The sequence below is a fragment of the Euleptes europaea genome, chromosome 12 (assembly GCF_029931775.1).
Source record: "Euleptes europaea isolate rEulEur1 chromosome 12, rEulEur1.hap1, whole genome shotgun sequence".
NCBI classification, from domain to species: domain Eukaryota; kingdom Metazoa; phylum Chordata; class Lepidosauria; order Squamata; family Sphaerodactylidae; genus Euleptes; species Euleptes europaea.
This window is the reverse complement of record NC_079323.1, coordinates 50,228,659-50,254,563: the sequence shown is the minus strand read 5'-3', so window position 1 is coordinate 50,254,563 and position 25,905 is coordinate 50,228,659. Positions and strand designations below refer to the sequence as shown.

At 42.6% G+C, this 25,905-nt stretch overlaps 1 protein-coding gene across 2 annotated transcripts in view; it reads left to right on the top strand.

The window, feature by feature from the left end:
• Nucleotides 1–4,048: 4,048 nt before the first annotated feature.
• SAMSN1 (SAM domain, SH3 domain and nuclear localization signals 1) overlaps nucleotides 4,049–25,905 on the top strand; it is a 104,430-nt gene continuing 82,573 nt past the window's right edge. For both annotated transcript variants that reach the window (XM_056858319.1, XM_056858318.1), the window contains exons 1-4: nucleotides 4,049–4,164; nucleotides 10,609–10,746; nucleotides 20,054–20,094; nucleotides 22,657–22,694. In XM_056858319.1, the coding sequence (XP_056714297.1) occupies nucleotides 4,141–4,164; nucleotides 10,609–10,746; nucleotides 20,054–20,094; nucleotides 22,657–22,694 (241 nt within the window). In that variant the 5' untranslated portion in view covers nucleotides 4,049–4,140. The remainder of the gene's footprint in view (nucleotides 4,165–10,608; nucleotides 10,747–20,053; nucleotides 20,095–22,656; nucleotides 22,695–25,905) is intronic.

The window sequence follows — 25,905 nt, the reverse complement described above, 5'->3', positions numbered from 1 at the left end:
CGGCCCGGCCGGGGAGAGAGAGAGAGAGAGAGAGAGAGAGGGAAATCCTCCTGTGTGGGGGGGTGTGTGCTTGTGCACATTCGCTCCTTTCCGTGGCTGCAGGGGGTGCATTTTTGAGGGTACAGACCCCAAACTTTCAGCGGAGATTCAGACAAGCCTTCTTAAGAGACGTTTTGTAATGTTTTGTAAACATTGGGTTAGGGGGTCCCGAGATATGGGCTCCCCCTTTTTTCTTTCCATGGCTGCAGGGGGCGCATTTTTGGTGGTACAGACCCCAAACTTTCAACGGAGCTTCAGATGAGCCTTCTTAAGAGACCCCCCAAGTTTTGTAAACATTGGGTCAGGGCCCCCCGAGATATGGGCTCCACCCCTTTTTCCTCTCCCCCTTTTCCATTTCCGTGGCTGCAGGGGGCGCTTTTTGGGGTGCAGCCCCCAAACTTTCAGCATAGCTTCAGACAATCCTTCTTAAGAGACCACCCAAGTTTTGTAAAGATGGGTTCAGTGGGGGCAGAAATATCGGCTCCCCCCTTTTCTCTTTCCGTGGCTGCAGGGGGCGCATTTTTGGGTGTGCCGACCCCAAACTTTCAGCGGAGCTTCAGACAAGGCTTCTTAAGAGACCACCCAAGTTTTGTAAACATTGGGTCAGGGCCCCCCGAGATATGGGCTTTCCCCTTTTCCCTATTGGGATGAATGGATCACCCTCGAGAGATGCATACATATGGATCTCATATTGGATACAAATGGAATCATATTGGATTACCCAGCCTCCCAGCCCCTCCTGATGGAACAGAAGACAGCCACAGTAAGACCCCTTTGGGGGCTTTAATCTATAATTTTTCCTTTCTCTGTGTGTGTGGGGCAGGGGGAAGCAGAGTCTGTGTGTGTGTGGGGAGGAAGCAGTTTCTTTGGGTGGGGGGGAGCCAAAGGGGGCTTTTGCTGGTTCTGCCTGGGGTATGTGTTCCCCCTCCAGTCTCTCTCTCCCTGGTTTGAGGGGAGACTTCAGTTTTGTGTCTTCAGGTTTTCCCTCATTCATAAGATCAGTTAGGTTATTTTGATGCTTGCTCAAAACTGGTTTTCAAATGGTGACTTAAAGAATGCATCTGCCTGGTCCCAAGTCCAATGCAAAAGGAGAAATTCCACCCCTTCCTGCTCATTATGCATAGCTAGCTGCCGCTGTCCCTTTCCATGGTTTGCAAACTCCCAGGTGTCAGGTGTTGCTTTGCACTGTTGCAAAGGTGTTGCATTGCGTGCTTGTGTTGCTTTGCAGTTGTATTGCTTTGCAAATTTTTTCACACCTGCCCCGCCCTTGCTCTCAGCTGTTTGTTGGGGCTGGGAGCTTTGTGCGTGGGTGGCAAGCTCTGCTCGGAGATACACATTAAGGGTGGGGGGACCCCTTTCGGGGCCCATATCTCAGCCCCCCCTGACCCAATCTTTACAAAACTTGGGGGGTCTTTCAAGAAGCGTCCTTTGAAACTCCTCTGAAAGTTTGGGACCTTTACCCCAAAAAATGCCCCCCCCAGAGCCGTGGAAAGGCGCGATTGTGTTTTTAATGGCTTTATTCAGCCGAATTTTTTTCCCAAACTTTGAATTCCCGCCGAATTGCACGGACCCGAAGCGGGGGAGTTCGGACTTCGGCATATCCCGAATCTAAACGGGCTGAATTCAGCCGAATCCAAACTATACCGAATTTTTTTTAATTCAACAGCCCTAGGTGGAGCCTGGGGACGGTGGGGTTTGGGGTGGGACCCCAGCAAGATTTAGTGCAATACAGCTGACTCTCCAAAGCTGCCATTTTCTCCAAGGGAACTGATCTCTGTAGTCTGGAGATCAATTGTAATTCTGGGAGATCTCCGGGCCTCACCTGAAAGTTGGCAACTCTACTCAAAGATAGTCATCAGGGTGACCAAGGCCATTTCCATCCCAAAGCCAAATACTGAATTCAGATTAAAATGGATACCGATAGACAATCAATTTCATGAAAGACCAACTAAACTTCTGCAACCACCATCTTCTCAAGCACCTTGGCCATGAATGGAATATTGGCCACCAGACAATAGTTGTTAAGAGCCTCTAAGGGATGCCTTTTTCAAGGGTTATGACTCCTGCGGTGTTTAGGCATTCGCTGGGGACATAGTAGTGTGTGTACAGAGGTGGCTCCTTGCATGACCCTAAAAGGAGGGTCCCCTTAAGGGACTTTGGAGGTGAGGGGTGTGACAGCCACCTTCAGGGCTAACATGTTGACCACAACCCCAAGAGTAGGGTTGCCAGCTACAGGTTGGGAAATAACTGGATTTTTTGGGACGGAGCCTGAGAAGGGCGGGGTTTGGGGAGGGACTTCAATGCCATAGAGTCCAATTGCCAAAGTGGTCATTTTCTCCGGGTGGACTGATCTCGATCAGCTGGAGATCAGTTGTAATAGAAGGAAATCTCCACTCTCCAAATCCTGCCCTCCTCAGGCTTTGCCCCCAAAATCTTCAGGTATTTCCCAACCCAGAGGTGGCAACCCTACCACAAGGACCTGCAGGGAGCATCTCACTTTCTCCTGTAACCCCCTCTCCACACTATTTCCTCTTTTTCTCTTCCTGATTATTCCCATATCCTTACCTTTCCTCACTTCCTTCTCTCTTTCTAACCCAGAAAGCAACCTACATCTGTCCCTCATTTTCAGCTATATTTATTATTTATTTTTCCATGTATACTCTGTCTTTCTCCCCAGTGGAGATTCAAAGTGGAGATCTTTCTCTTTTCCTCCATTTTATCCTCACAACAACCCTGTGAGGTAGGTTAGGCTGAGAATGTGTGACTGCCCCAAGATCATCCAGTGAGGTTCTATAGCAGAGGGAATTCAAATCTGGATCTCCCAGATCCTAGCCTGAAACTCTAACCCCTACACCTTTTGTGAGGGAACTGCTGCTGAACTGTAGCAAGCAGCCAGGCCAGGGTCAGTCATGTAAGTCGGGTAGTAGCAATTCATCCAGTGATTGATGCCAGGTATGTCCCTGATGAGTCTTCCCTCAAAAGCCAAAATAGCCCTGGATAGTATGTGCCCCTCTCCCTGCTTTTTACTGACAGAAACCAAGGCTTGAAGGTTGGCAATAATGTGGTGGTTGCCTAGCAGTAGCCACAGAGGGCATTTGTTTCTTAAAGCTACAGGTGCTGCTTCTGCAAACCTGGCAATTTTTTTTGACCTGGGGCGACATCTTAGGCAGACCAATCTCACAGGGTTGTGTTTAGGATAAAATGAATGAGAGGAGAACAATGTAATCTGGTTTGGGTCCCCACTGGGGAGAAAGGCTTGGCATGACGTTTATTATAAATATAATTTTGGCTACAGTTAGCAAAAAAGGATGATCACTCTTGCTGATGAGTCGTCTGGTATTGTTGCAGCTCTTCTGACAGAAGGAAGACCTGCTGCTTCAGTATTCAAACCACCATCACATATTGTGAGCACACTGAGCTAGCAGGTTGCCTAGAGCACACACCTCTAACAAGTACATAAAAAAATAAAATATTCTAAAGCACCTTGCTGAAATACATTGCTTTTAAAAATATTAGCATGCCAAATAATGCTCATCTATTAGAGTTACAATGGCACTAAACACCGAGCATTTGTATTTAGGATTGTTTCTCCCCTGTCCCTACAAACAGTGCTATTAATCATTGTATGTATCACGGAAATAAAATGGCCACCACCTCCCCCCAGCATGAGTATGCAAAAATTAGGAAAGTTGTACCCACTGCATTTCTGCCTTTACAACAATCTGACTTAAGAAATCTGGTACCCTTTTGTAGTGAAATATTTGAGTAACACATGGAGGTAGTTTTATATGAGTCACAGAAACACACCATTCTAGGATCGAGTGAGACATCACTGTCCCATTCCTTTCGCATTTTTTCTGGTTTTGTTTGTAAACATTGTTCATTAATTTGAGGCACGGCTTGTGCTGGCCCAGGCAATCCTATCTCATTTGATAATGGACTGGGAATCCAGTGGATTATTGCAGGGATTTTATCTTACCCTAATCTCTAGGGAGAAATGTACAAACAGCTGGGTAGGACAAGAAGGAACAGCATTCTGTGGCTGGAATTTCTTGACACTGGATAATTATTCGTAAATGTGGTAGAGATCTGCATAGCAAAATGAATCTGTTCTGTTTTTCACTGGTAAGTCTTTCCTTGGTCTTCCTTGATTGTATTAGTTTGTCAGCCTAAGCTAAATCAGGTGACAAAGATTAAAGGTACTGGAAAGAGATGTCTCAGTGTACGATATGACGCTATCTAGGCCAGTAAGGAAGATAAGAATAAGTTTTAAAAACAAGGGGGGTGGGGAGATGTGGATCTCCTGCCAAACATAACCTAGTTGGTAGGAAATCTGGTAGACGAATACTTGGTTTGATAAATATAGAAATGATATTATTAGATTGTTAGTGTGGTTAGTATAGTTAGTTAGAAAACAATTTCTATTTGTGCTCTCTATTTACCCAGCGATTTGAATATACAAGGGTGCCTGCCAACTAGGATCCTTCAATATTGTCCTTGCAAGATACATCTGTTTGACAGAGTTTGACACTTTCCATACATTCGATGCATATCTATTTATATAAAGCTTTACTTAAAAAAAAAAACAATTTTTTGACGTTCACATTGTGAGCATCATTGGAAAACTCAGACCACAATCCTAAACATGCTTTACAAGGAGTAAATCCCATTGAATTCAGTGAGATTTACTTTGGAGTATATATGCTTTATATCACACTGTCAGTCTCCCATTTACAGAAGTTATTTCATATTGCTGTATCTAGGTGTTGTTGAGCTCTTGGTATGGAGAAAACAAAATGTAATGTTATTTAAAGTCTAACGTTATTTAAAGTTAATTCTCTATGAACAATGATGTATCTATAGAAAATCGGTGACCTGTTTGATCCAACTTAATTTGCATATTTTAATTTTAGTTAAGTTTAGATTTCTTACTTACACTTTATTCCTCAAAGAGTGTACATCATTCTGCTATGTAACATTATAAAATACTAGTATGGTTACCGTCAACAAATTTACAACACTAATGAAGAACAAGTTCATGTAAAACGAATAATTTAATAATGCATGTCAGGGTGGCTTCTTACTTTCAAAACTGTGGCCGAAAGGAATTATGGCCCTTGCTGATGTCCTAAAAACTAAGAAAGGAATAGACTTTATATATTTCCCTTGGGAATGGGTTTAATAAATGTAGCATTAAAGCAAACATTTGGCAGTGTTCCTGTTTGTGATTGTTTCCCCAATGAACTGTCCTAGAACTATAAATTGTTGAAGAAATACTAGTTTAGAACGATTACCGGTCTCATGCTATTCACTGGCTACTGGTCTATAGAGCAGTGTGTGGATAAGCTAAAAGATACAATAGTAGAAAATATTTGTAAGTTATACATCTCACTACAGAAAACAGGGATATGTTTCAGGATGTCCTGGGGCATTTTCTCTCTCGCGGTCGAATGCATTCACAACTAGTCTGAAAGACATGCCCCAGTATGACGGTCTGAAATTCTCAGATCATCTTGTAATAGAAGATTGTGTCCCAGCATCCCTTATGATGTTGCTTGTGGAGTAATGGCACTGCTTGGTAGGCACCAGGTCCCAGGTGGAATCCCTGGACTCTCCAGTTAAAAGGAACAATAAAATTCAAGCTCAACAGCACCTTAAAGACCAACAAAACTTCCCAGGGCATAAGCTTTTGTGAGTCAAGGTTCATGTTGTCAGTTCAAAGGTAGCAGGTGATGTGAAAGCTCTCTACTAGTGTATTCTTCCTTATATAATTAAGATCAAAATAATATTTATTGGCTCAGCTTAGTCAGATTAACCACCCAAACCACAGCACTACAATAAACAAAGCAAAAAAAATTAATACACAGGAATCTCTGGCACAAGCACTGTTTTATTCCAGTATAATCTTTTGAGCCCCATGGCGCAGAGTGGTAAGCTGCAGTCCAAGCTCTGCTCACGACCTGAGTTCGATCCCAACGGAAGTCGGTTTCAGGTAGCCGGCTCAAGGTTGACTCAGACTTCCATCCTTCCGAGGTCGATCGAATGAGGACCCAGCTTGCTGGGGGAAAAGGGAAGATGACTTGGGAAGGCACTGGCAAACCACCCCATCAACAAAGTCTGCCTAGGAAACGTTGGGATATGACGTCACCCCATGGGTCAGTAATGACCCGCTCTTGCACAGGGGACCTTTACCTTTTTTAATCTTTTCATGGCTAGAAGCCACTTCAGAGGGCCACAAAAATTTATGCTGGAATAAATGTTAGTCTTTAAAATGCCACCAGAATTTTTTGCTGTAACAGACTAACATAGTTCACCCCTATAGCATTATTATGAGATTAACTAAGCAAACCAGGATAATTTACAAGACTGCCAAAAGTAATGCTTTTCCTGATAATAATGAAGGGACAAACCCACTGCAATTAAGTATGGAATATTTATTATGTTTCGTTAAAATACGGATGTACATAGGATGAGGAACTTGCTCATGAATACGTATGGCTGCACTTGGCTGCAATAAAACTAATATCATGACTTCCCAGCTTCATACCCCATTAATTATGACTGTATCGGTGAAATTTCATATCAATGATTATATGATTTTTAAAGGAACTGGAACAACTTAATTCATTAATCAATTAAAACAGGTTATCTTTGTTTTCATGGCTGCTCAATAACTTAATTGACAAGCTCTGTGCCTGAATTCTATGTAAGTAATGTGGAATATACTCTGGATCTTAAAATACCATTTTTGAAACCAAGGAGTATATATTTGTAAACAGTAAATCCCCAGTTCTATCTATGGTAGCAGTCTTATGCATACTTAGTAGTAGTAGGGGTGTGCTCTTCAAAGGAAGTTCATATTAATTTTGAATCAGGATTTAAGGTAGGACACTGTTTTCATTAGCCTGCTTTTTCAGGAATGTGGTTACCAGTTTAGGATTTATTTATTTTTTGCAGTATTGGGGTGGGGGGTCTCAAGAATTTGGGATCATTATTTTTGTCATATTTGACTCACAGACAAACCCTCACCAAGACAGTAGGGGCAAGGAGGGCGGGAGGCAAAGAGAGGAAGCTAGCCCCATATTGACCATTCCAGCATCATCCCCATAGGAGGTTTCTCCCCACTACTGGCAACAGAGTGGCAGAGTCCACCCCACAGCTAGAGAATGGCAGGCAGGCTTCTGAAGTCCCAGAGGGCTTAGTTGCTGCAACAACAGTTTCCTCTACCCGTCAGTGGGGGAACTTCTTCGACTTTTTAAAATTAGCAATTGGATAGCTTTGTATCGATAGCAATATGTGTATCAGATTCTCTGAATTTCTAGGTTTTATGGTGAAAAAAGTAAGTCTCTAGACCCTTTGCTTGTAGAGATTTGCCATCTCCTTTATATATCCACAATGGAATTGGCTAGAGATTTACTTTAAAACAATTAAAGCTGGGAATTCAGAGAATCTGATACACATGTATCTGATACATATCGCATTGCATTGGAATAACACTATTCAATTGCTGATGTTGTTTTTAAAGCCCCCTGGTGGCAGGGGGAGGAAATGTCCTCAGTGACCACTCATGAAATTCCATGACATGCTTTTGATTTTTCCTGGAATTAGGGTAACATTTCAATTATCCCCATGCTGACCCAAGACAATTAATTTGGGCACACCCAAATGCACACCCCTAACTGGTAATACTATTAAACGGAGAGCTAGGAGCCCCGTGGCACAGAGTGGTAAGCTGCAGTACTGCAGTCCAAGCTCTGCTCACGACCTGAGTTCGATCCTGACGGAAGTCGGTTTCAGGTAGCCGGCTCAAGGTCGACTCAGCCTTCCATCCTTCCGAGGTCAGTCAAATGAGTACCCAGCTTGCTGGGGGTAAAGGGAAGATGACTTGGGAAGGCAATGGCAAACCACCCCGTAAACAAAGTCTGCCTAGCAAATGTCGGGATGTTTTATTAGACTTAGGATATAACTCTCGCTGGACAGAAGCAGGGAGTCCAGGTACAGCAATGTAGTGGAGAGTCTCACTGTACAAGAGGGAACATGTTCAGCAATGCGACACATTTCAATCATGTTGGGGAGAAGAAGCTTAAGCTCATTATCCCATCTCACTTTTCCTGTACAAAATTTCTTCAGCACCGAGAGCACGAGGTCCAGATGTTAGGAGATGTGACTCTTGCTATAAACACTGCACAGGAAGCATGACAAGACAATGTGGAAGTCACCTGAACTTCCATTCCACCCCAAGGGTCCCTAACAAATATCTTTCCATCTTTTTATTTTGGGACCAATTTGTAGAAATGCAAGGAGAAAAGCTGGGCTTACCCCTCCCCATACACCATTTTTTAAAAAGCTGTATACTTTAGGAGAAGCAAAGTCTTTTGTACTGGGCTGTGCCTGCACACACTTTCAAAACCTTTCTGCCAGCGTAGTGTAGTGGTTGAGTGGTGGACTGTAATCTGGAGAACTGGGTTTGATTCCCCACTCCTCCACATGAGCGGTGGGCTCTAATCTGGTGAACCGGGTTGGTTTCCCCACTCCTACACATGAAGCCTTGGGCTAGTCACAGTTTTCTGAACTCTCTCAGCCCCACCTACCTCACAAGGTGTGTGTTGTGGAAAGAGTAAGGGAAGGAGATTGTAAACCGATTTGATTCTCGTTAAAAGGTAGATAAGGTTGGCATATAAAAACCAACTCTTTTCCTCCTCCTCCTCCTCCTCTGTAGCTCCCACCACTTGCTAGGCTCTGCTCCCAAGTCATGCTGAGATTCCAATAAATTCATATTTCAAGTTCTCATAGCCATGTGTGTCCCCCTGACATACAAATATGCCTTTTTCAAAGACAACGCTGTTGTCTCTATAGAATGTAACCTGTAAGGTAATGAAATAATATATAATGGAAAACTGAAAATGCCACTGTGGCTCAAATACTACATGAAGACAATCTCTCTATATGCTGTTTGCAATCTCATTATTTCTACACCAATCCCATAATTGTAAGGGGTTGTCATTATTCTGAACACTTTGGATGAGCAAGATAGTTCAACCTATAAGGCTGGGAAGCTCAGCTGTGAGTAGTTTTTTGGTTTTGTTACTGCACAAACACCATATATTCAGTATGTTTTTGTACACTCTTTCATGGAAACAACAATAATTGAAATTATATGTAACAAAAATAAATATAAATCAGGACTATATAGTAACAAAACCAAAAAAAATATTCAAAGAAAAATCTCTAAAAAATATACTACACTCACGGGAAGAATTTTGTTGTTGGCTCTTTATATATGTGTATTCATTTAACTTTGCCATAGTGACTGCATAAGCTTGACTAACTTCCTATACTGTGGTCCAGGTATAACATTATTGCAGCTGTGAGTAGTGGCAATTTCCAAAAGGTGCAGAAAGCCTTTGTGCTCAGAGTGGGACCAACGGTGGAACCACAGTTGATAGATAACAAACTGCCAAACAGATAACATTAAGATAACAGAGGCCCAATTTTTGTAGCACCCGGCTGGATAGAAGCTGGGAAAGTGGAGAGCAACTTAACCCCTCCCCCAGTAGAGGATGTTTAAATCCTTCCCAGTTATTGGATTCGTGCTGGTTTTGATTTTATACACTACTGTATTAATTATTGCTAACATTTTTTTATCCTATGTTTCCTCCAAGACACTCAGAGTTGCCACCTTCTCCGTTTTATTGTCACAACAATCCTGTGAAGTAGGATTGCCAGCACAAGGATGGCAACTGGCAGGAGACTCACTGCTGAGGGAGGGGTTCCCCAGTGACATAATGATGTCAGCAGCAATGGGCTGACATCACTTCCGGGGCAACCAGAAAAGACATCAGAGCATTATTAGGAGTGCTCTAGTATGTGGCCAGAACTCTATGCTTTATTCACTCCCCACACTGTATTCTTAGATTATGTTGAACTTTCTTTTCATAGCCTTTCCAACTAGTTTGCTTTTTCTATCCAAATCTATGAGGCAGGGAGGTCAGAGTCAGCTCAGACCTGCAGGAGATCACTTCACAAAAGATCTCTGTCCCTGCCTGCTTTTGACCAGGCCAAGGCTGCTAGGGAGTTGGCCTGTCTTGCCCTGGCTAGAGTAGCAGTAGCTTCTATTTGCTGTTGGGTAGAGCACAGGAGCCCTGACCTGGATGGCCCAGGCTAGCCTGATCTTGTCAGATCTCAGAAACTAAGCAGGGTCAGCCCTGGTTAGTATTTGGATGGGAGACCACCAAGGAAGTCCAGGGTTGCTGTGCAGAGGAAGGCACTGGCAAACCACCTCTCTGTTAGTCTCTTGCCATGAAAACCCCAAAAGGGGTCGCCATAAGTCGGCTGCGACTTGACGGCACTTTACACACGCAGAGCACAGGAATAAGTGAATGAAATTTCATTAACTACTTGCAGTGTTTCCAACGTTTTAATCCATGCATGTAAGATTGCTATACTATGAATACAAACTGGGACAGTGAAGTGGGCAATGGGAGCTATTGGGGAGGAAGCATCTACTTCCCCAATCACTTTAGAAGGAGATTAGCTTAGTATGGCAGTTACACTATTCTTCTATTTCAGGAGGGCTCCATGGACAGCTTATATGAACCCGTTAAAGAAAATCAAGAGCCACGGGAAGCTATTTGTATGACCAGCCGGGCTAACACCCCAGTAAACGTCCCAATGAAGTTTGGACCTCCAGAGAGATCTCAGTCTTTGGTAAGTAACCATAAAAACGTTGTGCCTCTGAAACAGAAAAAAAGTGAAATACCTCGTAGTAAAGGTCAAGATGGTGGCCAAGATCCTCCCTGAATAGGGTTTCCTACTCTCTTCTGTGAGGCATAAAAGTTCCACACAAGTGTGACAATTCCCATACTGCATACTAAGCACTTCTCTCTCATGCATGAGTTTGGGAGTCCTTATGATAGCAATGTTGCAACTGGATTTCCTAGACTGCCCTGAGGAGGGCAGAAAGGCAGGGTATACATTTTGGTGGGTGGGTGGGTTTGTCAGAGGGGGTTCACCCTTTATATTTGCTTTCTCCGCCTCACTGCCTCCTGCCTCTTCCTCTTTGCTGTGGGTCTGCCTCCAAGAATCTCTATTGAGTAGCAAGGCAGAAACTTCCTTGTGCATAGTGGTTGCTATGGCAAACCAAAATGGCCTCTGCAACTCGAGCTGGTTTGATTCCTTCAGCGGGAGGTTTTTGGGGCGGAGCCTGAGGAGAGCAGGGTGTAGGGAGGGGAGGGACTTCAATGCCATAGAGTCCAATGGCCAACGCAGCCATTTTCTCCAGGTGAACTGATCTCTATCAGCTGGAGATCAGTGGTAATAGTGGGAGGTCTCCATCTAGTACCTGGAGGTTGGCAACCCTATGAACACATTAGTGGTAAGTTTTTTTGTGGGGGAGGTAAACTCCAAATTGTTTCTAAAAAGTTTTTTTCTTTTTTGCAAAACACTAATTCACACTCATGCCATGTAGCATAGAATTTGCTGTGTGCAAGGGAACCTTTCCTTTTCCTTTTATCCCTTAGAAGCTCCTTGATCCATTGATCTTGAGCAGCATATACTGTATCTAGTGTTGGAGGGATATAAGGACTGAAACAAATCTTGCCACTGACAATGTAGCCTTGGGATCTCTATCGCTTAGTAGAAAAGGCATTATGTCAGACACAGAGGCATTAGATTTGTATGTTAAAAGGGGGGGAGATATAATGTGATCGAAGTTCCTCGTAAAAGCGGCATCCCAAAAGGGCATGAGCTAGTGAATCAATAGAGCCAGTAGAGCAAGGACAGGTCCTGCCTGGATATGGTATATTCAAAATTCTGCCCTGCATAACCATAGAGGGGTTAGCATTCAATCTAGTTAAACAGAAGGCTCTAGAGAGACGAGGAGTTGTCAAATAATATGTATAAGCAGGCAAACCACGTGATGGTGGTATTCCGAAGAACTGGGATGAACAAACGCGGCGAGCACGAAAAGTAGTACTGTTATAATCAAGCTCTTTAATGCACTTTTTAATTTTGGTGAAAGCTTCAGTTTTCCCAAGATCTAATAACATATCCTGCGAGAAGCCCAACAATGACAGTTTCTCATCTAAGATTTTTTGCCATGAGAATTTAAAAGGGCCGTGCTTCAGAGAAGCTAGGAACCCCTCAGTGCTAAAGCACAGTTTAAGGTGTAGTTTAAAGGCGGCCAACCATGCCCTAGCTTCGAGTGACATTTGGCCAAACTCGAAACGAAGAGTAACGCCAGCAACACATCGAGGGGCGTTTAGGAGTTTTCGTAAGAACTGAAGAAATGGATGATCTATAGATTCATTGACAACTGTTATCCAGATGGCAACACCAAAAAGAATAATTGGGATAATTTTTAGATTAAAAGCCTGAATAGCCCCTGGGATATATTTGCCACCTTTGGTGTGGAAAATGTTGACAATAGCACCAACCCCAGGTTTAATTTTGTTGGAAACTGCTTTTTGATGGGCATTCCAATTTAGGTTATGGGAAAAAAGAATGCCAAGGTAAACAAACTCCTTGACATGCAAGGGAACCAGCGCTTCACAGTCAGATCCAGTGTTTATACATCACTGGGTCGCCAACTTCCAGGTACTAGCTGGAGATCTCCTGCTATTACATCTGATCTCCAGCCGACAGAGATCAGTTCACTTGGAGAAAATGGCTGTGTTGGCAATTGGACTCTATGGCATTGATGTCCCTCCCCACCCCAAACCCCACCCTCCTCAGGTTCTGATCCAAAAATCTCCAGGTATTTCCCAACCCAGAGCTATACATCAGTAACTGCTTGAAGGCTCATATCTCAAATCATCACAGCAAGTCAACAAATGATGCAATGCTTTGCAGTGATGGAGGCATTGAAATTATGAAACAGAATGCTGTTAGCCAGTAGAAAATTGTGTAATGAAAAAATGAAGTGTCTGTATAACTTCCTACATTGTGTCGAAAACCGATCTGTTGAAGCACTTGTTACTATTTGCAGGAATACTACAAGCATCTGCACAGTGTTTTGCAGTGATATTATTTTAAAGATAACAAGATGACAGATCTTGCTTGTATACAGCATGAATCAACAGATGTTATTTTCAGTGTGTGGTATTACTGTTTATTACTGAACCTATTTCAGTTATCTCTTGGAAATCAGGTCACCATGTATTTTACTAAAATTAAAACTGTGGCATAAGGCATAGCCAAACAGTCCCAAGTGCAGTGAGACAAGGAAGAATGGCTGCTTGCAGTAGCTTTCAGTTTCTTTGTGTCTTCTGAATGACTGTTGGTAGGTAAGAATTTGTTAAAGTAGCTCAGCCAACTGTTGAGACCCATGCTTCAGTTTCCTGCAGATCTGTGGGATGGTAAAGTTTCCATTTCTAAAAATTCATTGTATAATAACATTAATAAAAATGAATGGATGGCATTGCTGGTACAATAATTGACAAGAGTGGCTAGATTTGAGTCCAGTTGCACCTTAAAGACCAACAAGATTTCATGGTGTGAGCTTTCGAGAGTGATGCAGCTGCTGATAAAGTGCATTGGCAGTGGGGCTTCTACATGACAGGTTTTCCCTGCTGTTTCCCTACCCCAGCACCTACGGTTGCCAGCCTCCAGGTAATCTGCAATGGAGTCTCCAGTACAAAAGTAGCAAAAAATTCTTATTGGTGCTTACACATGTAACATCAACAATACAAGAGTGAAAGATACATATAAGAACAATCAAAGTTATATACAGTATGTACAATCTAAGTAAGGTGCAGTCTCAATGCACCAATTGCCATGTTCTTTCAAGTAAAGGTTGTATTTTCTTCAAAAAGTCAACTTCACTTTAGAGTATCCCTTGGGGGACTGAGAACAGAGTGGAAGATTTTACTATTGGGTACGATTTGGATATGTTTACTGTTTGGGGCTGAAGAAAAGATTTGAAATGGCCATCCCCCACCTTTTCCCAAAAAGTGTGCTTTTGGGGTCTCAGAGAACCTGCTGCATATATTGTTATAATGTTATATCCATATAAGTGGGGGGCCGCAAAACTCACAGGGGGAATCACATCTCTCCCCATCGCCAATGCCACTGATCCTGAGGCCAGCGAGGTTCCCAGCCTGCAGGAGCCACTCAGCCTGGCTTGTTCCAGGGCCGTTTTGACTTTCCAGTCCATGGCTGCCCTCCACAGAGGGCCAATTCTCCCATTTTTGGAAGTAGATCTGAAGTGGAATTCAGGTCTCAAATATATCATAAACAGATTAACAAATTATCCTTGATTCAATATTGGTTCACATATTCTGAGCATCTTCCTTTCTGAAGACCAATCATACATAATGCTTACATTTTCCTCAGTGACAGCTTTTGGTTTTAAAAAATGGCAATAGTTACCTTTGCTTTTCTTGCAAGTGGAGCAAAACTGTTTTACATGAATAGCTATTTAACGTAAGGCAAGTGGACATTTGGGGATTGCCACTGAACTGGAACTTTGATGCTGCCTTACATGCATTGTTTTGCTATAACAAGCCCTGATGGCAGAAGGATCTCTCCCCCCCCCCCCGTTTCACTGTATTAAGATAAGACTTGTTCTATCATTTTTACAAGGAATTGGGCAGTTACTTGTTACAACTGAACAATAATTTTAGTCTTAACAATCTGATATCCTTTTTTTTAATGGGGCATGTGAGAGTCTGATAGGAGTTTCATTTAATGGCTGTTGGAAAATTTTCATCTGCAGAAATTGCATTCTTGTTTTCCAATGTTCCTACAGCAAAGAGCATGTAAATACATATCAAAGATGCATGTGTGATACTGTCAAAAACAATTGGGTACTTTCCACTGTCATTCGCTGATAGAGGAGGGATTTTTTTTAAAGCTTACCTTTTATAAACTACTAATTAAATTCTTCTCCAACTTCAAAAAATGCTAAATCAGAGAAACAAATTACTCACCATCAACAGGTTTTAATGAAAGACATAAATAATGTATCGGGTCTTTGTCTTTTTGTTTTAGAGAATGTTCAGTACAGTAGTTAACTAGAAATAACGGCTCTCTGCTGTGTCACTCTGTTAGCTGCCAAATCAATATGGTTATTTATAAAATAGTTTCTAGAAATGGAAAACGAGATTAGTAGTGATGGTTCAGCAATGAGGCCTGTGGAAAAATGTTGCTTAGAACAAAGCACAATGTATAATCTCCTATCTTCTATTTCTAGTGTGAGAGCTATTAGGCCTACACCTTATTTGCAACTCTAAGCGTATTAACTAAGCGTATTAACTGCTTGTACTCTCATTCTGAATTCTGTCAGTTGCCATCTGAATATCATTACTTGACACTCTCAAGGGAGTGTTGGTGTACTCCAAAAGCAACAGGTTGTATCTGTTTTAGGGTTTTGAAGATCAACAGTCCTTAGGGATAGGGACCTGAGAGCACTGTACAGCCCTTTCGGGTTCAATCTCTTTTATTTCCTGTTGAGAAGGATCCTTGATAGCAAGGTTTAGAAAGACCTGTCTGCCTGAAACCTTGAACACCAGATGTCAATCGAAGTAGTGCTGGACAAAGATATATCAAAGATCTGACTAGGGTTGTGTATATCGATAAACCCAAACTGAAAATAAAGCCAAAATTAGCCATTTCGGTAATTTTCAGGCTTCAGGTTTACCTAATGCCAAAACCTGGGGGTCTGCCCGAAGCTGAATAGGCGATTCCTGAAAAAGCCAAATAATTATTTGGCTTTTTCATGTTCGACTCTTCTCTTTTACTCAGAGGTGCACCTCTGTGCTTTCTCCCCTTTTTCTTTCTCTTTTTGACTGGTTTTGTTTGTTTTGAGGTTGGGATCATGTAATCAGAGCCAATTTAGTCTGACCAACTTTTTGGTGGGTTGATCTGGAGCAAGCATAAGGGTTTTTTAAAAGATGGGGCTCACCAAATCCCATCCGGAGGGATATACCCTCCAACTAAAAAGAACCAGGTTCGACAGCTGCTAACCCCCAGACTTCTGAAGGAGACTCCCTCACCCGTGTGGATGAGCAATCTCCTTCAGACAGCCCCCATGGTCAAGACTTCAGCTGGCTCCGATATCACAACCTCCCCCCCCCCTGAAATCTGCTGTCAAACTGAAGGCCACCCCGAGTAGTGGCTTTGTTTCCCCGCACCATGACCATCTCTTGAAATCAGATTTTTGATGACCATAATAAAGGACTGTTCACAGGATGTCATTTGCCACCAAAAGAAATGTTTTCTATGCCTTATTTTTCTTGCATTTAAGCCTTTTCCCTCAGTTTGGAAGCTAATTTCCATGGACATCATGTTATGCGTCCCACATACTAACGGAGCCCCCAGACTTTGAGGTGCCAGCCTGTCAATCAGTTTTTTCCTCCAGTCCTCAGCAACACTGAACTTCTGAACCTAAAAACCAATGGACAGCTTGGCTTGCAAATTCCTGGAGGATGGGGCAAACTCTTTGCGGGCCCATAAAATTGGACCCCCTGTCCCAAAGTTCACCAAACTTCAGTGACCATCCAAAGAGAGTCCTTTGCAGCCATGCTGCAAATTTGGGGACTCTACCTCAAAAAATGCCCCCAGGAGCTTTGGAAAAATCCCCATATATAATGGGCCTGAATTTTTTGGTAAACCCGGCAATAATCCAAATACCAAAATTTACCGGTATGGGTATTCAGCTTATTCCGGGTTTACTGAAAAAAATTGGGCCCGATAAACTCAAACCCGAAATTTACCCGCTCTAGGTTGGGAAATACCCGGAGATTTTTGGGGTAGCACCTGAAGAGGGTGGGGTTTGGGTGTGGGAGTGACTTCAATGGGGTATAATGTCATAGAGTCCACCTTCCAAAGCAGCCATTTTCTCCAGGTGAACTGATCTCTATCACCTGGTGATCAGTTGTAATCCCAGGAGATCTCCAGCCAGTACCTGAAGGATGGCAACCCTAGCTCTGGAGCATCCTAAGATGTAATAAAAAAAAATGATTCTGTGAAGAGGGCCAAACCACAGCCATTTTGAAATCTTTTTCTGGTCCTTCTCTTTGCACCAGGTACTGCCCATTTTGTTTTTCTCCATAAAGACTAGAATCTTGCTTTTAGAAATTAATGCTATACTTCACATGCTATGCCATATTTCATACGCTAGTCTTGTTTGGGGAAATTGAGAAGATGTAGGGTAAAGATCTACAAAACCTGGCCATTTGCTGAGTCTTGCCATCAGGAACATTTTCTCCTTCAGCCGCTCATGTGATTATGTGTTTGATGACCCTACTTATATGCACTGTTGACCAGGAGAGAAATTGAGCTTTGCTACCTTTAAACTATAGCTTGCATCTATGTTGCCGTACTTGTGCTTGGAGCAGACTGCTGTACATTTCATTTACCATTTATGAGTCAGAAATATCAACACAGAAAGACCTGATGACCTGTCCTCACATACATACTTATCACTACTTCAGCCCAATGATTATTATTACAGAAGTTCACCAGCTATGGCTGACGATGCAGCACAGTGATAGAAGTCAAACCCTCCAGATGCCTTACTGGCATGCAGCTGCTAAAATAAAAGCAGTAGAAGCTCCTTTCTGATAAATTATGCTCAGCACTTGATTTTTTTTTTAATCTTGGGAAGCAGGAAGCACCAATCTTAATTTCATTCCAAAATATTGAGTTGGAATGAATCTCGCATTAATTGTCAAGGGAGAGCTGCAGGATCAGCTAAAAATGGCAGCATATTTTATTATCAGCTATAATGGTTTGACAGTTCTGACATTTCAAATGTCTGTTGCATATTACTGAAGAATAATTCTACCAACTGTGGAAAGTACTGTGTAAAAACCTACAACCAAATACAATATCCAGTCAGTTTCCTGGCATTTATTTCCACCCCACCCCCCTCCAATTGATTCTGAATTGAACAATAGTGCCTTTGAAGGGCTCTTTTTCATATCTTTGCTAAAGAACAAAAATTCTTGGTACTTTTTAAATCACTTGGATCCTACACGTGCTGTATAATTCAAAAGTTGTAGTAGTATAGAGACTATTATTTTATAATGCCCAATCTCTTTGTTTAAATGGTTGTTGATGCAGTGGATAAAAATAAGTGGATACAAAGCATAAAAATAAGTATAATCCCTGTGACAAAAGATCTACACTGGTTATCCATCTGCTTCCAGGCACAATTCAAAGTGTTGGTTCTTACCTTTAAAAATTATTTCTTTCTTTTAAAAAAAATAGAAAAAACTAACAAGAAGGGGAGGAAAACTCAAAATCCAGCAACTAATAAAAAGGAGGGAAATTGTATATATAAAGTAGAAACAAAAATATAACAGAGGTGGCAGATCTACACAGAAGTTTCTATGAAAGGTTTCCAAATAGCTAAAAATAAGTCTGCGCACAATTGTTGTCTATGTGCTATGCATTCAAATATTGATAAAGTTGTAAGGTCCCCGACCCATTGATTTACAGGAAGTGGACATTTATCTCTCCAGTGTCATAATACAAGTCTTTTAGCAGTAGTAGGGCAAGGAGGGTCCATTTTCATTGGCTATCGGTTAGCCTCCAAAAGAAGAAGAAAAAGAAGAGTTGGTTTTTATATGCCGGTTTTCTCTACCACTTAAGGGAGACTCAAACCCGCTTACAATCGCCTTCCCTTCCCCTCCCCACAACAGACACCCTGTGAGGTAGGTGAAGCTGAATGTGACTTGCTCAAGGTCACCCAGCTGGCTTCGTGTGTAGGAGTGGGGAAACAAATCCAGTTCACCAGATTAGCCTCTGCCACTCATGTGGAGGAGTGGGGAATCAAACCCGGTTCTCCAGATCAGAGTCCACTGCTCCAAACCACCGCTCTTAACCACTATACCACTCTGGCTCCCAGATAGTTTAAAAATACACAAGCATCCTAAAAAAAATCAATGAATATTCTATTACAGAATGTATATGAGTAATAAGTTCCTCCCAGAAAAATCAAACTGCTGGATATGCCCAGAGCATATGTTTAAGGGAGGTGTCCTGTGAGTTACAATGTCAACAGTTAGACACTTTACTCAATCCTTTACTAAAGAGTCACTGTGGAGTCCTGTGTCTCCTAAACGTAATGTTTTGCTAAATAAATCTCAAGGCTCTCAATGGCTTGGGGCCAGAGTACCTGATGGACCATCTGCCCCCATACTATCCAAACTGCCAGTTAAGATCTACCTCTCAAGCCCTGCTCTCTATGTCCCCACCTTCAGAGGTGAAGCAGGAGGTGACTAGAGGCAGTGCATTTTCTGTGGTGGCACCTCGCCTTCCGAATACTCTTTCTCTCGAGACTTGCCTGGTGACTACTTTACATTCTTTTGGACGCTAAGCTGAAGCACATCTTTTTACCCAGGCTTTTAATTAAGGGTTTAATCTTAGCTCTTTTATGGATAGTTGTTATGTTGCTTATGTCCAATAGCTTGTATTTTAAATTTTTAATGGCTTGTGTGGTTCTTAATTGTAAACTGCCTTGAGCATGACTCTGAAGAGGCAGCATAGAAATATTTTTAAATAAATAAATCCCTGTTTATATTGTGCTTTAATCAATGATTATATCTACTGAAATGCATCACTAACCTGTAAGGAGTGAATGGAAAGCAATGGCAAATTTCAGCCGCTGTCCAATTTTAGAAATTCTTCACATTAAATTGGAAGGCAGGTAGGGTGGCAGGTGGGGCTGAGTGAACTAATGGGGCATAACAGAACGGAATGTGGGGCATCTACGCATCCCTGGTTGCTAGATTTGTAGGATACCATTTGGATTTTCCACCTCTGGTTGCAAAATGTGTTGGGCCTGCCTTGATCTACTTCTTATGTTAGAGAAGAATCCTAAATAAATCTTTAAGAAGCATGCTGAATAAATATTTTATGTGTGTGTGTTTTTGTGTGTGTGTATGTAGTCAAGTTGCAGTCAAGTTGCAGCTGACTTACAGCGACCCCAGCAACAGGCTTTAGTTATCGAAATAGTAGTTTAAAACAAATTGTAAACTTGCTTGTTTTGTTCTTTTTTTTCCTCCCAAAGGAATTTTCTGATATTGAAGTGACATCGATGAAAAAAAGAAAGTAAGCTGAAATTACTTATGTTGTATATATTGTTGTTCTACCTGCTATTATCTAGGCTTGGTATCGTTTAGGCTTTCATACTCTTCATATAAATGTGCGAATGAGAGTGCAGTTTAAAAGCAAAATAGGTTTGTAATTCGTTACAAACACTATTTAACCTTTCCCCTATATTCTCAGAGGTTTTCTATCCATAATAATAGAAGCAAGAACATCAAAACTCAGATGCAGTTAGCTGTCTTTAATCTCTGAGCTTGGTTTAGCCATATGTCCATCCCCCCCCAAAAAAAGACTTAAATGGCAACCCATTTCCGAGCATGTTTGTACCACTGACCTGATAATCTAGCAGCTTTCCTCTCTTTTATCCCAATAAAAAAAAAATAGTTTGAATACGATTTGGCTTAAGCACCAGGCCAGATTGTATTTCATCGTTTCCATGACAGCAGCTCAGTTGGACTAAGATGCGTGTGGCCAATGTTATGATTTGTGCTAATGATAAGTAAGTACTAATTTTTGTAGATAAGCACTGGAGCAGGAAAAAAATTCTATTCAACCCGTGGAAGGATATTATTGCCTTGTTGGTGGCATCTCTTTCCATTGAAATCTCATCTGAAAGCTCATTTGTCTCTCGGTGACAGATACGGAAAGTGCTGAGCCATCTGAATCCCTGGGTGTTTGTATGAGGATTCAGTTATTCTAGACCAGTGGTTCCCAACTAGTGAGCTATGGACCCATGGGGGCCACAGAGTTATTGCATGGGGGTTCTGTGAATCCATATGTGCGCTGAGTATTATCATTTGGATCCTACTGATGTAATGTATTTTCTCAATCAATGAATATTAAAAGTGCAACTGCTGTTGCATGGAGGACCATGACATTTATTGATATTAAAAAAGGCTTCTCATACTCAAAAAGGTTGGGAATCACTGTTCTAGACTGTTGTCAGTTAGTAACATGCGTCTTTCAACTTCAGAGTCAAGGCAGGCTAAATGAAAGGCTCATTGTCCTATTAGAATGATAATAGGCTAACAAAAATATTAGTTGGAGTACATCAACAAGCATTCTATTTAGTTCATGTGGTTTTAAAAACTTATTTTCAAGCATCTGCAGACACAATTGATGTTGATTAAAACATGAGTGGATTCCCGAAGGCAAGTGAATATTGGCATGTGACTTGTATGCCTTTCGTTGTTTGAGGTGTACAGTGTACAGTGAGAATAGAACATAGGCTTCAGAGGCTAAAATAATCAGTTAAAAACAGGGTTTCTGGTTCATCAGCACTAGTACACAAGAGAAAATTTCAACAGATGCAGCATTTCTTGTCATTGGCTTTTGAAAGGTACAGTTTGTGATGTTTTTTCTAACCGATACAACCGCTGCTATTGGACTGGATCCTGTGGGTGGTGTACCTTCCTTAAAATGATTGCCCTTATTCTTGTTGTCCCCCAGTCCCTTTGCTGAGGCTCCGGAGACATTAATAAACGAAGTGCCCTGTGGTATGGAGGCCGCAGTGAGGAAGGGGTGGGTAAAACAGCCCCCTCTCTTTTATGAACGTGGAATTAGTTTCTAGCTGAGTTTGCTGCGCTCACACAATAGTGAGGGAGGAGTGATTTGCCTCTTATTCCCTCACTGTGCCCCCCATACCATACGGCACATTCACAGTAGTCCCATGATCCTCTTTGCAGGGTTTTAGGATGCATCGGGAAATTGGGGGAGATTCTCTCGCAAGAGTTTCTCTCCCTTACCCATCCATGGGATCCAGCTCTTTAAACACGAAGGATCACTGTTCTCTTTTCATCAGATTGTGTTGTGTAGACACTCCCTCCTTCTGTCTTTATCCCATGGCCCTGCTGGGGGGGGGGGACTCTGTGCAGACCAGGATGTTGCACAAAAGACTTTGGAGTGACAGAGAGCATTCAGGGCATTTTTCCCACCTAGCCCTGTCACAAATTTGTAGTGCTGTAAAAAACAGTACTCTAATGAGCATTCATAGGAATTTTTGAGAGGGAGGCGGGGTAGAGTCAACCAATACTGCCCCCCTCATCACACACAGGACACTCTATAGCTAGTATACACAAGCTTCTTATCACATTAAAAAAAATATTTGGTTGGTTGTTCTGCCCAGCTCTTAGACACAATCTCCCAGCTTTTCAAATGTATGTATTTTAGATGGCCATCCAATCATTACATGTAATGAATAATATAAGTCAATTATTTATGAATGATGTACAACCTGAACAAGTCTGGTTCCCTCAATGGCTGGGTAAATGCTTGGTGATGAATAATAGATGGGAGGAAAATTAGAATCAGGCTGGAAAGGTTTTATTCATCCTAAGCAGACCAGCCTTATGATAAATGATATGTAATTCTAGGACACCTTAGAAAGTCTAACAAGCTTATTGTGGGTGGAGCTGTTGTAGGATAGAGTCTTATCACAGGATCCATTGTGGTGTGTATATTCAAACATCATTTAAAGACAGCATGCTAAAATCCTTGTTCAATCTTCTGGAGAATGAGGTTGAAACTAAAAATGTTTGATTAGGTCACATTCTTTTTCTTTCCTAGGTCCATCCAGAAGTCCATGTCAGAGAACGAAGCATTGGGTAATTACAAGTATACTCTATTTTGCCTTTGTATTGTTTCTTACCATGATGTGAATAAAAAAAACACTCTGTGTCCCGATTACTTTTACTGAAAGAAGGAAACCCAACTATTTCAGGCAAAGGAACACTGTTCCCCTGTAGACTGTCTGTTCATTTTCACTACATCTTGGACATGTAATGGCTGGAAATTGTGTGGTGTTTCGCAAATTGTAACCTTCAAAAAGAAATGGGAAAAAAATGTAAGTTGGGTGGGTATACTGCAGTGTTATGCAGAGTTACTCCAGACTTCTCTAGGTATATTAGGAGTCTAGTTCAAATTCCCAGGTTGAAATGTGGGGAATATAAATGGAGTGGGTCTCAGTTTGCAGCGTAATCCACATCATCTCCTCCACTGCGTAATCAACATTTTTTCAGCTTTTTACTGCCTGTCTATATGTACAGCCAGCTTTTGGCAGCTGATTCCCTGCTCATAGCAAACAAGTCATCTGACTTATCACATGGAGTGTTTATTTCTTTATGTCATGAAGCAACTATCCTTCCTGAGTTTGCACATTAAACAAATATTTACTTGTCTATGGTTTCTAATTAAAGTTATTTCCAAACTAGGTACAATAACAAACTGTAAGGTAGCACACAATTGCCACCCATTCACGTGATCTTTGGTGTGATATAACTGGCCCACAATCAGCATGCAACATAGACAGTGATCCTTGGATATCTGCATGGCAATTTCCTTAAATACATTTCTGAACTGTGTAGTGTTCTCTCAATGTGTTAGTGGATGATTGGCATGGCCGACTTTCCTTTGCCATTCATGAAATCACACCCAGATACCCTCTTTGCCCCTGCTGAGCCTGGAGTCCTTGGTATACTGAGGGTCTCCGGGTGATGACGTGGGATCTTAGACAGTTAGAGCGAGTTTGGAGTCGAACTTGCGACGAGGCTACAATAATATCTTATAGGACTCTTATGAAGGCATATGAGATGGCGGTGAAGGCTGCTAATAGGGTTGTGCAAGAAAAATTTGGTAAATTTCAGGTTTATTAGGCCCATTTTTTTCAGTAAACCCGGAATAAGCCAAATACCCATACCGGTAACTGGGTATTCCGGCTTTATTTCCAGGTTTACCAAAAACATTAGGGCCCATTATGGTCTATGGGGATTTTTTCAAAGCTCCTGTGGGGGCATTTTTGGAGGTAGAGGCACCAAATTTGCAGTGTGGCTGCAAGTGACTCTTCTTAGATGGTCACCAAAGTTTGGCGAACTTTGAGTCAATTTTATGGAACAGCAAAGGGGTTGCCCCCATCCTCCAAGCATTTGCGAGCCTGGAGGTTTGGGTATATCAACATACACAACCCTAGCTGCTAAGAAAGAATACTATGCAGCTGGAATCATGTCCACTAGCTCTCGCCTGGCACAATTATTTAGAATAATTAGGTCACTGACATCCTTGAACGGACAACCAAATTTAACTACCAATTCGGCTTATAGCTGTAAGGCATTTGTGAGCTTTTTTGCAGATAAGGTCTTGTCATTTTCTTCATGACTTCCCTGCCAACCTTGATACAGTTAGGGAACTAGAGGCCCCTTGCCCATCTTCTGGTCCATTTTTGGACCATTTCAGCCAGCTTTCACAAGCTGATGTTGACAGGATCCTGTGGCTGCTAGGCCTACCACATGCCTCCTAGACCCATGCCCTCCCTGGTTGGTTAAGTCCTGTCGAGAGGCAGTGTGGGCCCCTCAAGGGAGAGATTATTAATTTGTCCCTTATTTCTGGGACCTTCCTGGAGGCATTGAGGGAGGCCGTGGTACAACCACTCTTAAAGAAGCCATCACTAGATCCTAAAGATCTAGCCAACTACCACCCAATTTTGAATCTTTTGTACTTGGGGAAGGTAGCTGAGAGAGCGGTCGCTGAGCAACTGCAGAGATTCCAGGATGACACATTGGTGTTGGACCCATTCCAGTCTGGCCATGGGATGGAGACGGCTCTGGTCACTCTCACAGACAATCTTTGTCGACAACTGGATCAAAGCTGGTCAGGGCTGCTGGTTCTGTTGGACTTATCAGCAGCCTTTGACATGTTGAACCACAATCTTCTAGACCACCACCTTGCCAAAATAGGGATTCGGGATGTAGCCCTTCAGTGGCTGAGCTCCTTTCTCTAGGGTCGGGGACAGAGAGAAGTGCTAGGAGAGGATGTTTTGCAGTGACACCCTTTGGTGTATGGGATGCCACAGGGTGTGATCCTCTCCCCCATGTTATTTAACATCTATATGCACCCTCTTGCCCAGCTTGTCAGGGGTTTCAGGCTGGGTTGTCATGAGTACGCTGATGTCACCCAGCTTTATCTGTTGATGGATGGCCATCTGGACTCCGCCCCGGACACTCTGGCCAGGTGCTTGGATACTGTGACTGGCTGGTTGAGGAAAAGTCAGCTGAAACTGAATCTATCAAAGACAGAGGCCCTTTGGCTCAGCCAAGGCAGCTCACGGGTGGGGCGCTGGCTCCTGGCTCTTGATGGCGTACAATAAACACCTTCACCCACCGTCAAGAGCCTGGGTGGGATCCTGAATGCCTTCTTATCAATGGAGGCCCAGGTCACAACTGTGGTCAAGGTGGCATTTTTCCACCTCTGCCAAGCAAGGCAGCTGGTTCCTTACCACTCCCATCCCAATCTAGTCACAGAGATCCATGCGACAGTCACCTCTAGGCTAGACTACTCACTCTATGTAGGGCTGCCATTGGGGCTGATCAGGAGGCTCCAGCTGGTGCAAAACACCACGGCGAGGCTCCTTACATTGGCTTCGCTGCAAAAGCATATATCTCCAGTGCTGAAACAACTGCAGTGGCTCCAGCTGGAGTATTGGATCAGGCTCAAGGTGCTGGTTTTGACCTTTAAAGCCTTACATGGTCTGGGACCTTCGTACCTAAGGGACCGCCTCTCCTGGTATGCCCTCCCCTGAGAGCTTTATGCTTGATGAACAATAATCTGCTGGTGGTCCCTGACTCAAGGAATGTGAGACTGTCCTTGACAAGGACCAGGGCTTTTCTGGCCCTGGCCCCAGAGGGGCCTAGTAACATCAGCCTAGTTTCCTAGTAACATCAGGGCCCTGTGGGACCTAAATGAGTTCCACAGGGCCTGTAAAGTGGAACTGTTCTGCCAGGGTTACAACTGATGGCAGCCGCAAGTTTTTCCACTATCATAGTT